This window comes from Otolemur garnettii, unplaced genomic scaffold, assembly GCF_000181295.1.
Source record: "Otolemur garnettii isolate 467f Iridium unplaced genomic scaffold, OtoGar3 scaffold00009, whole genome shotgun sequence".
NCBI classification, from domain to species: Eukaryota; Metazoa; Chordata; class Mammalia; order Primates; family Galagidae; genus Otolemur; species Otolemur garnettii.
The window spans coordinates 5199017-5210909 of record NW_003852404.1 but is presented as its reverse complement, the minus strand read 5'-3'; the positions used below and the strand labels follow the sequence as shown (position 1 = coordinate 5210909).

The following is an 11893-nucleotide window of genomic DNA, read 5'->3' as shown; positions in this document are numbered from 1 at the left end:
CACTTTAGGTGTATGTGGCTGGCGCCTTAGCCACTTGAGCCACAGGCGCTGAGCCCCTTGTGCTATTTTTCTAAGGAGAATGTTCTCCAACCCTATCCACGTTAGTACAAAAGGTGTAACATCTCCATCTTTTTTATGGCTGAATGGTAAATCGAGCTGTGATAAACAATCTAGTGCAAATGTCCTTATGATAAAATGTTTTTTTCCGGGTAGATACCTAGTAGTGGGATTTTTTTTTTTTTGAGGCAGAATCTTGCTCTGTTGCCCTGAGTAGAGTGCAGTAGCATCAACTTAGCTCATAGCAACCTTGAACTCCTGGGTTCAAGCCATCCTCCTGCCTCAGTCTCCCAAGTAGCTGGGAGGTAGCAGGCTGGTACCTGCCCCCATTCCCAGCTAATTTTTCTATTTTTAGTAGAAAAGAGGTCTCACTATTGCTCAGGCTGGTCTCGAACTCCTCGAGCTCAAGCAATCCTCCCACCTCGGCCTCCCACACCCCATCTCTTAATAAGGGGAGAAGGGGACTCTGTCATTTGCAAAGTGCCCGTAAGTGGAAATCCCTCCTTCCTGATGGGACTGCAGGGCTCTCTTACTCAGATTCCTCCTCTTTGGTTTCCTTCAGGCTCTCAACGAATGTCTCTTCAAGGAAATCCAGCTCTTCCAAAGGCACTTGGAGCAGGGAGGTCATGTGGCATATGAGGACTCTGGCCCGGGCATCATAGCGCCCTCAAATGAGAGAAACAACACAGGCAAAGACTCGGTTTAGGTTTTAAACACAGAGATGGTAACAGCAGTGTAACTGATAAAATCCCAGCCCTGGCAACATCCTGTGTGCTCTCACCTGTGACAGCCAGTCAATGAAACAATGGTGCAGCTTGCTGGGCAGAATTCTACATAACTATTAAAAATGTTCCTCAAAAGCAAGACGGGATTTCTCACCAAATGTGCAAAGATCAGCTTTTCAAATCCCAAAGCTGGGAAGGAGATGATACGAACGGGCCCGTAAAGACATCACTGGTGGGAGTATGATATGGACCTTTTGGGGGGCAAGTTGATAAAATAACATGTAACAAAAACTTTTAAAAAACACCCCTGAGTGAGGACAACGTTTAGTACATTGAGGCACGGCTGCTGCCTTTATAACAAGAAATTGGAGACAATCTGGAGATTTACAACATCAGGCAGTTGGTCGCATAAACTATATACGCCTCCACCCAGTGGAAAACTAGGGGGCCATAAAAGTTGAATCCCAAGAAAAGTCTATAATGACTTTTGAAAATAAAGGCTATGCAATGAGACAAATTCTAAAAACAGAAGACTGACTTGATAATCTGCCACTAAGAAACAAAACACTGCATGGGGGGAGGGAAGGGAAGGAAATATGCCACATATGATTGTTTTTCCTTTTTTGTAATTATCCATAATGTACTTGAGTCAACTTTATGATTAGAAAAAATTCAGTCTACCAAAATGTAACCCAAAGTATCTGTCCAAACCTTAATTATATCGTCTAGTAGTTTATAAGGATATGTTTGTATCTGGCTGGTAAGAAATGGGAGATCTGAAAGGGTAAAAGGAACCAACCCCAGTTGGAGGGATTTCTTTCCTCGGGCAGCACAGCAGTGGACGGGACCCTCCTCAAGGGCTTCCTCCTCCACTAAGACTCTAACTCTACCACCAGCCTTCGCTGTCAACCCCCATCCCATCTGCCAGACAATGCATCCCTGTGTGGCATAAAGGACACTTGTGGTGTCTCCTCTTGGGTGACCTCAGAACATGACACCACCCAGCCACTGAAGCCAGGACAGGGAGTCCCCACAATCCTTCCCCTCCTGGCATGTGGGGATCAGCTCCCCCTTGTTCAACACCCTTCCTCACTTCTCACCCGTGTGGCTCTAAGTTGGCAGGGCCCACAGGGATGCCCTCCCCATCTACCTAGGGAGGTCTGTGTCTTCCCGGGGCTAAGGGCAGGGGGGTCTTGAATTGGACAGTCTTGGTTTCCATCCTCTCTCTGCTGTTTTCTACCTAAGGGGCCTATCCAAGGCCTGGATTGCTTTGCTCTCCTGATCCAATGTTTCTTGAGCTAGTAAGTGCAGATCAGATGGTGCTTTGTATGAGGCTGGTTGCTGCCCCAAGTTACCAGACTTAGCGGCTTAAGACAAAAGAAACTTACTCTCTTGCAGCTCTGAAGGCCAGAGATCCTAAAATCAAGGTGTTGGAAAGGCTTTGTTCCTTCTGGAGGCTGTAGGAGAGACTCTGTTTTCTTGCCTTTTCCAGCTTCCAGAGGATGCCTGTGTTCCTTGGCTTGTGGCCCCTCCCTCCAATCACTCCACCCTCTGCCCCCGTGGTCACATCTCCTACTTATAGGTCCTTTTGTCTCCTTCTTATAAAGGCCTATGAATACTCTGGGCCTCTCTGGATAATCCAGGATTATCCTCCCTGCCCCCTCCCCCCCCATCAAGACGCTTAAGTTAATCACACCTGCAGAGACCCTTTTGTCATATTGGGTAATGAATTCACAGGTTCTAGGGATTAGGGCATGGACATTTTTGGGGAGCCACTATTCTATCACTACAAGAGCAGACAATTAAGTTTGCAAACTCATCCTAGAAAAAAAAAAGCTACAAATGTCACTGCTGAATATTACTATGGTCACCTGATGGCCAAGGGGAGGACTTTGAAGGTGATCATAGTGATATTTAGCAATGAGGTATGGAGCACTTTTTCCAGGATGAGTTTACGAAGTTAAATGTCCAGCCTCATTAAGTCTTGCACTTTTATTTTCCCGAAGATGTGGCTCAAACATCACCTCCTCTTTGAACCCTGGCTGGATCACCCCTCCCTTTGGAGGTCTGTGGCTGCTCTCTCCGCATCTGCCCCACGTGGCCCTATTGTCTGTATCTTACTCCACTGCAAGCTTCTTACACATCTGTTTATCCAACCCAGCACCCCCCCCCCCGGGGTGTGGTACATAGTAAGAATTCAAAAAAAAGGTTGATTTAATGAATGGACACATGAATAAACTCTTCTGAGTTTTAGTCTTCATGATTCAAGTTCATGCTTCTAAATAGGATCTTTTAGGATGTGGCATGGGGCTACTCTGCACCCACCTTCCTTGTGTGTACAGGCCCTGTGAAGATATGAGTTGTTTAAAATGCTAATTCTCAAATCCAGCTGCTCATCAGCATTATCTCAAGAAACCTGCCAACAGTAAGGTTTCCTGCGTGCTGGCAGGTGGGACCCTCCTTTCCCTGGCCCCAGCTTTCCATGTAATAGACTGTGTAACACCATGTAGCTCCTGAAGTCTTGATGTTTGGAGTTTCAGCTTCTATAAAAGAAATCAGTTCCTTCCTGGGCCCAGGTCCTGGGAGTGAGCCATGGTCTCCTGGAACTGCCAGCATCAGCTCAGCTGCCTTGATGCCAGGCTGAGGAACTGTCTACGTGCTGGGGAACAGACACCACATGTTGTGTCTCGGGGTTATTGGGTCAATTAAAGTTCCTTTGTAAGAGCAAAGACTATTTTGCCCCAGTGATAATCGGGGTTGTGGAAACCAAGGCTTGGCATGATGATTAATTGGTGGCAATTATAATTAGTTGCTAATACATATTCCACTGGTCAAGGCTGTTGTGATTCAGCTTCGAGAATGCAGGCTGCCAGGTGCAAGGTGATTGATATTCCGGTGGTAATCTCAGGCCTGGGGCTCTGTGCCTCAGCCTCATATAAGGGTCATGTCAAGGACTTGGGTGGCCAGCCTGCTGAGTTTGGATCTGATGTTCTATTTAACACAGGTGGCTTATGGTGTGTTCCTTCTATTTAAGGTGTGCTCTTTCTGGGAGCTCCAGGAGAAAAGTCTTCTCTCCTAGAGGGTGGCAGGGTAGGGGCGTAAGTCCCAGTCTACCCAGGACACTGGTGCTCTCTGGCCTGGGCTCTCCTGCCTGGATGGTCACCTCATTCTTGAGGGCCTGTTTATGCTGTCTCAATGAAAGGTACCCCATCCACCTTAGGGCTCACACCAAAAGCCTGGGCATCGTTCTTGATTTTCCTCTTTCCCCTGTCTTGACATCCATTCCACCAGCCAGTGCTGATAGCTGCATCTCCGAAATATATCCTGGCTCTGACCACTTCACTCCGTCTCCACTGCAACTTGCCAGCCATTGCTCTCCAGCCACTAGTCACACCACTGGTCTCTCATCTTCTGCTCTGGCCTCTGAACTTCATTTGCCACACAGCAGTTCAAGATGCTTTTCTTTGAAGATTCTTTAAAGTCATCAATCTGACCGTGTTTTGTCCCTGGCTTAGAAGTCTCCAGTGGCTCCCCAGTGCACTCACAATAAAATCTACATATCTTCCCATGGTCTGCAAGACTGCACATTGTCTGGACCCTTCCTGCCACCCTCTCCCACCTCACCTTCTACCTCCCTGCTTCATGCACCAGCATCTGTCCTGCCAAGAAGCCAAGCCGGTGGCTGCCTCAGGGCCTTTGCACTTGCTGTTCTTGGAATCTGGGAAGCTCTTCCTTTAGAACTCTGCTCATCAGTCAGGTCTCAGCTTCTATATCGCTTCCTTAGAGAAGCCAGTGGCTCCAGAATTAGATCCCTACTGTACTGTTTTCCTACCATTGTTGTATCTAAGCATAGGTTTATTGTCTGGCTCTCCCCATTGGAATGACAGGCCCACAAAGGGCCTTGTCCTCATCCTTTGTTGTTCTCCTAGAGCCCAGGACAATGCCTGGCTGTTGGTAGGTGCTCAGTTAAGATGCGTTGACTTATTAACTGACCAAACTTCTTCCTTACTTGTCAGGGTTCTCTGCTGTGTCCACCTGCCCTGGGCAGCACGAAAGGCCTCTTCCTGCTTCCCACCTCTACCTGAGACTTACTGTCCCTTTCAAGGACCCTCCAACTCCTGTTCCCTGAGGGGACGGGGGTGAGAGTGGATTAACGGGCTAAGGGGTCTTGAGGGGAATTATCCTCAAATCTAAGAGTCTAGACCATCCCTGGAACATTCTCTTCCTGATCTGTCCATCACTAGGTCCCTTCCTCACATGGCACCTCCTCGGAGGAGCCCTCCCTGACCCTCTCCACTGCTTCCTACTCCCTTACCATGAATTATTTCTCATCTCCATTTTTTTTGCCTATTTGTTTACTGTCTATCTCTCCCTCTAGACTACAGTGGTTCTCAACCTTCCTAACACCGTGATGTATTTTCATTACAAAGGGGTCGCGACCCACAGGTTGAGAACCACTGCACTAGAACATAACCTCCAAATTCACCCTGTACGCCTAGGACCTGGGCCCATGCCTAAAACTGAGCAGAGGTTTAATAATCTTTGCATGAGTGAAGAATGAGATATTTGCAGGAATGAATGACTGGAGGACCTCTGTTGGGGGGGAGACCCAAAATAGGGGAGGAGGATCCTGCCAGGTGAGCTCTGATCCTCTTTCAACAGAAACTATGGCAAACTATCATGTTAGTGGGAAGTTTCATTTATCTGCTGCTCACTGTAGGCCAGAGGCTGGGGTGCTCCTCTGGGTTATTGAACCCTCACGACCACTCAAGGAGGCAGCTTTGTCAGGAACTCCATCTTGTCAAAGAGGAAACTGAGCTGCAGAGAGCTTAGGTCACTTGCTCAGGCTCACCCAGCCAGTGGGTGGTGAAGTGGGCAGTCAGTGGGCAGTGAAGCGGGCAGCCTGGCTGCAGAAGCTGTGCCCTCACCCCCGACCTGTGATGTGGGAACCACAGCAGAGCACTGTCTTCCAGACAGGCTTGTCTCTCCCACGCTCACTCCATTGCTTTTGGTCTCTGCTCCTCCCGAATGTGTATCATCCCACGATCTGCCCTATACTGCAGGGCAGTGGGTGCTGGGACCGCAGCATCCCCACTCCCCACCCCCACGCTGTTCCTGAGAGTGCTGACTCTGGTGCCTGGGCCCGTGCTTTTGGAACTGGCTGGAAGGACCAGAGTGGAATGAGCTGACCTCCTGAAGTCTTTTCTAGCTCAGAGATCTAAGGGTCAGCCTCAGGGTGCCTGTTATACCTCACAGGGAGGAACCTTCAAAAGTCCAAGGTTAAATGAACTTGAAATAGTCCGACAGAGATACAGTGACGTGGAGTTTTGAGACTCATGATGGGATGGTGGTTCTTAAACTTCAGTGAGCTCAAAGGTCATAGGGAGCTCTTGACAATTCAGGTTCCTGGCCCCATGCAGGGAGTCTGAGGAGGAGTTCGGGGAATCTGTGCTTCTTGACAAGCGCCCCGGGTGATTCTGAAGCAGGTGCCTCCTCCCCTGGTGGGACGCTCTCCTGCAAATGAGCTCTCTCCAGTCTGGGGTGGTCTGTGTACACTCTCGCCCTGGAGGTAGGGTGGTGTGTAGGGAGGGGAGACCAGCATCTCCGCTTGCTGCTAAATGCCAGGTGCCACATGAGGAACTTGCATTCGTGACTGCTGAACTCCAAACCATTCTCCAACAGCAAGGCTGTTGTCAAGATGCAGAGAGGTTGAGAAACTTTCTTAAAGTCACACAGCCAAGAGAGTGTTGGAGTTTAGCTTTTTTTTTTTGAGACAGAGTCTCATTCTGTTGCCCTAGGTAGAGGGCTGTGGTGTCATAGCTCACAGTAACCTCAAACTCTTGGGCTCAAGTGACCCTCTTGCCTTAGCCTCCCAAGTAGCTGAAACTACAGGTGCCTGCCACAAAACCTGGCTAGTTTTTCTATTTTTAGTAGAGATGGGATCTCACTCTCGCTCAGGCTGGTCTCAAACTCCTGAGCTCAGGGGATCTACCCACCTCAGCCTCCCAGAGTGCCAGGATTACAGGTGTGAGCCACCATGCCCGGCCTGGAGTTTGGTTTATAACCCAGAGTTACCTGATGCCACCATTTCTGCTCATTTCACCGTGGCTGTCTTTTAAAAGCAAATCCACTTATCTAGAGTGAGTCTAGGGTTCTAGAACAATCCCACGTGGCCAGCTGTGAATACCACCTTCCATGCACACAGGGTATAGGTGCACAATCCTAGAGACAGCTCTAGGCTGTGGGCTACAGGGGACCCTAATGAGACCAGTTCTTTGGAAAGTCAGGAGATTTGGAGGGGTGACCTATTCTGCCTCATGGGGAGGTGGTGGGGTACCAGCCCCCCTAGAACTGCTGGACAGCCTTATGCCCACCTCACCATACAACCATACACTGCTGGGAGGTCTCAGAGCCCAAGTGCCCCTCTGGTTTTGGAAGACTAAGGGGCCTGTCCCAAGCCAGCCTGTGTGTTTATGACCTGGGGTCAGAATGCACGTTACTGGTGCTTCCCCTCCCAGAATCTCCCAATACAGGAACTACTGCACTTTGTACTTCATTGGCCAACACTCTACACATGGAGGAGAGCAGCACCCGGGAGCTTGGCACCAAGTGCCAGTTGCTCCCCGGGTTGTGATCCATGTGACAACCCCAACGCACTGAACCAGCTTTGTTCTCAGTATCCGTTCCAGCTGTGAGGATGGGAGCAGGGATAGTGGGCCTGCTGGAGAGCTGCAGGGGGAGCCTAGACCTTTGGGAAGAGTCCAGACCTTTGGTCAGTCTCTGTCCTTGTGGGGCTGCCCTCCAGACCAAAGAAAAGGAACCCAGAAGCAGAAACTTTAGCCTTTGTCAGACAGACCTGGGTTTAAATTTTTATCTCACTACCTGCTTAGCTGAATGGCTTCAAGAAAGTCTCTTAACCTCTGAGCCTCAGGTTCCTCGTCTGTAAGAGGGATTATGAAGATTTTTTCAATCTGGCTTTGCTGAGGTGCAGTTAGACGATGCATGTGCTGAGTCTGGCCAGCACCCGGGACACGTGGCTAAGCAGTCATCTTTCTTTCTTCCATCTTCTCTGTTTTCTTCCTTCCTTCCTTTTTTTTTTTGAGACAGCATCTCACTCTGTCAACATGGCCTTGAGTGCCACGGCGTCATCCTAGTTCACGGCAACCTCAAACTCTTGGGCTCAAGTGATCGTCATGCCCCAGTTTCCCAAGTAGCTGGACCACAGGCACTTGCCACAACACCCAGTTACTTTTTCTATTTTTAGCAGAGAAGGGGCCTTGCTTTGCTTAGGCTGGTCTCAAACACCTGTGTTCAAGGGATCCACCCATCTCGGCCTCCCAGAGTACTAGGATTACAGGTATTAGCCACCTCGTTAAGCCCATCCTCTGTTAAGCCAGGCCCTGGGCCACTCTCTGAGCCAGGGCTGCCTGCTGAGTGCCCAGGCAGGGGCTCTTTGTCCCTCTCCTTCCTGGACCAGAAGCCACACCTCACAGGTCACACTCACACAAATGCTTGTTCTGCCCACTGCACAACCACCTCTCAGGTTACCAAATCTTGTAATGACATGTTCTTTCTGGAAAATTTATTATTTGTCCCCATTTTTACCCAGAGTGAGTTTTTCTTACATAAAGCAGAAACCACACCGAATTCCAGCCCCACACTGCCCTGCCACTGCTGAGCACTGCTTAGGCTCTTTGGTGTGCCCAGGGCTGTCACTTTGTGAGGCTAAGCCTGGCTATCAACCCCTTCATGGGCCGTGGTTTACATGAGAACATTTTGGGACTGATTCCTGCCTTTCTCCCTGTGGCTTAGAACAATTAAAGGTGTTGGGGTGGCAACAAGCTTACTTCTAGACCACATGGGAGCAGAGGGCAGGGAGGAGGGGCTGCTCTGAGACCCTCTTCTTCCTCCACCAGCTTGTAAGACGACCAAGATCACCGCTCTCTGGGCTCCTGCCTGCCGCAGGGGCGCCTGCCTTCCTTCAGGCCTCAACCTACCCTATTAAAGACAGCGGTGGGTGACACATTATCTCCATGTGGGAAGCAGAACAGCAGCTAAAAGGTAGACTCAGGAGCCACGTGGCCTGGGTTCAAATCCTGACGCTTTATTTTCCAGCTGTGTGACTATGGGAGGTGGTTTCATCCTCTGCCATTTTCCTCTGCTGTAAAAATGGGAGCAGTAATAGCTTCCTAGGATCACTGTGGGTCACCCTTAGCTGAGAGTCAGGCATACAGCGGGTACTCAGTGAACGTCAGCTATTAGAATCATTCCCGGTGTCCTGCACAGGGCTGGGCACACACAGTGGGGGCTTAGTCCTTGTTTGCTGAATGGATAAGCCAGGATGTTTCCACACTGACTATAAGCTGTGGGAACCTCAAGGATGCTGAGGGAGAACCTAGCAACCGGGTGACAATATTTGCATTTTACCAGGACCAAAGAGTCAAGCGTTTGTGATTCATACGGCAGGCAGGGTTTGCAACCTGGTAATAAATACCAGGTCAGAAAGCAAAGCCAAGTTTGCTGTGATGGTTGCTGCAGCTCACGTGTGCGTTTTCTCTGGCTCCACGGCCTAGAGCCGGCCCTGCCTTTGGATTCAGAGTACAGAGGGCAAAAGCCACGATGCCGTTTATGTTTCCCGGGAAGGAATACGGAGTTCACAGTGAGATTCACTTTGCCTTAAAAGGACTTTTGAAATTCACTTTGAAATGTAAACCTGGGCCACTCACTTAACCTCCTGAGCCTTAATATTTTCCCCTTAAAAGCATCTACCTCACCAGTATACATCTGAGTGTTAACTTACGACCATTCATAGTCTATGCGAGGGGCCTGGAGGAGCAAGCAGATGACTTGCAAAGATCACCAAAAGCAAACAAACCGCCCCGCCTGGCATGCCCCCATTTTCAGGTTGGTTTTTAAAGGACACTTGGCAATGGTCTGGAGACGTTTTTTGGTCACTGCAACTCAGGGAGAGGTCAGGGAGATCTCTGCTAACCACCCTGCAAGGCACAAGACAGCCCCCCATGACACAGCGTCATTCAGCCCTGAACGTCAGTAGTGTGGAGGTTGAGAAACCCTTATTTAGAATTACCAGCTCGGATTCAGTTTAACCTTCATCACATAAAAGACTTATTTTTTTTTTTTCAGTTGTGTGGGCAAAGCACTCGTGGGTTGCTCCTTGATGAGAAGAAAATGATTAGCACATGCTAAAAATTCCACCCAGCTGCCAATATGGCATCGTTTTGTGACTAAGATCCCAAAACTGTCAGTAAAGGTCAACCTTCCAGGAAGTTCTGAGAAGTGCAGCTTTTCATGTTGACTTCCTGGGCTGATTGCATGACTAATGCCCCACCCCAGGGAGAAACCGAGTGCCTCCTCCTCTGCAGAGTGTCCCCCCACCTCTGGAGGAGAGCGACCCTCAGGCAGATCACCCTGCTCAGTATCTGAGCTCATTCTGAACAGAAAGTCTGTCCCCCTACCCCTGTTCTTCTCCCCTCTCTCCATCCCACAAACTCTAAACGCCCCCCACTGTGTCTGTGCTACAAGTGCTGGGATGCAATGAGCAGGCCGGACAGGGCGCTGCCCTCATGCAGCTTGTGGGAAAGGACGGCAACAAGGGCCCATCCAGGACATAGGCCTTTTTTATTTATTTATTTATTTCATTTTATTTTTTTATTTTTTCGAAACAGAGTCTCACTATGTTGCCCTTGGTAGAGTGCCGTGGCATCACAGCTCAGACAACCTCCAACTCCTGGGCTCAAGCGAGTCTCCTGCCTCAGCCTCCCAAGCAGCTGGGACCACAGGCGCCCGCCACAACGCCTGGCCATTTTTTTTGGTTGCAGCCATTGTTGTTTGGCGGGCCCGGGCTGGGGATTCGAACCCGCCACCTTAGGTGTATGTGGCTGGCGCCTTAGCCACTTGAGCCACAAGCGCCAAGCCATAGGCCCTTTTCCTTACAAGAACCTTGACTGTGTTCTTAGAACCCAGGGCAGTTAATTTTTTTTTTTTTAATGGAGCACGTGGCTCTTGCCCCTTATTTGTACTTGAAATTGCAGTTCAGAGAAGTTAAATGACTAGATCAAGGTCACTGACCAGAGAATCTCAGAGATAGGATGAGAATCCAAGTTTCCTGACTCCAGGGTTTTCCCACTTCACCATGACCCACCATCACACCGGCAGCCTGGGCCCTATGTGCCAGCTCTGAGCTCAGCACCCTACATGACTGGCTCGTGTGATCCTCACCCCCAGCCTATAAGATAAAGACTACTGTCATTCCCACTGGACATCTGAGGAAGCTGAGGCACAGAGATAGGCAGTAACTTGCCAAGGTAGAGCTTGGATTTTAACAACCAGGCAGCCTGACCTCCTCTTGCTTCTCATTCTTGGTCCCTGATTATTCCTTAGAAAGGATAGAGAGGTTGGACATGACAAACATCAGCGAGCCAGTTCCCTCTCTGGGCCTCAGTTTCCCTATGTATAAGATGAGAGAGTGGTATGGCAATTTGAGGGGCCACCTGCCTCTGGGGACCTTTCCAGCTCTGACACCTGTTCCCACTGGGTTCCAGTGTGCCACTGATGCTACTCCTATTCTTAGCTGTTGACACCCCCTGATGTGATCAGAGATAGGTGTTCTTTTGATAGGAGGAATTATTATATTCTTGTAGGGACTTTATCCCTCAACACTTCTGGGTAAAATCCGCTAAGGTTTTGGCTAACAGCATTTGTTTTGAGTGCCCAGCTCTGCCACTTACCAGCTTAGGTAAGTTATTTCACCTCTTGGAGCCTGAGTTTGCTCATCTGTGAGAGTGTGAGTTACTGGAGTGCCTACATTAGAGGACGGCTGCAAGGATGAAATGAGACAGTGATTGAGAGGGGCCAGGTAAGGTCACCCACATCTGACAGGTACTTAATATGCGGTGCTTATTTTCAAGAGAAATTTAAAAGGCAATGCTGGTTTGGATGTTGCCTAGGAGAAAGCTCCCTGGGAGGACATGAAGCACCAGGCAATGATATAAGATAGGTCATTTTAAATCCACTCAGATATTCTGTAAGAGCCACGCTCAAGCTTACTCACAGCAAGCAGGGGTGAAATGAGGTGTCCTAGGTGCCCGAGG

The 11893-nt window shown here is 49.4% G+C and overlaps 1 protein-coding gene across 1 annotated transcript in view; it reads right to left on the bottom strand.

The window, feature by feature from the left end:
• The window catches only part of TMCO4 (transmembrane and coiled-coil domains 4), an 88759-nt gene that overhangs the window by 65591 nt on the left and 11275 nt on the right, over positions 1 to 11893 (bottom strand). The window contains exon 4 of the mRNA XM_012801470.2: positions 591 to 723. Within this exon, the coding sequence (XP_012656924.1) occupies positions 591 to 723 (133 nt within the window). The remainder of the gene's footprint in view (positions 1 to 590; positions 724 to 11893) is intronic.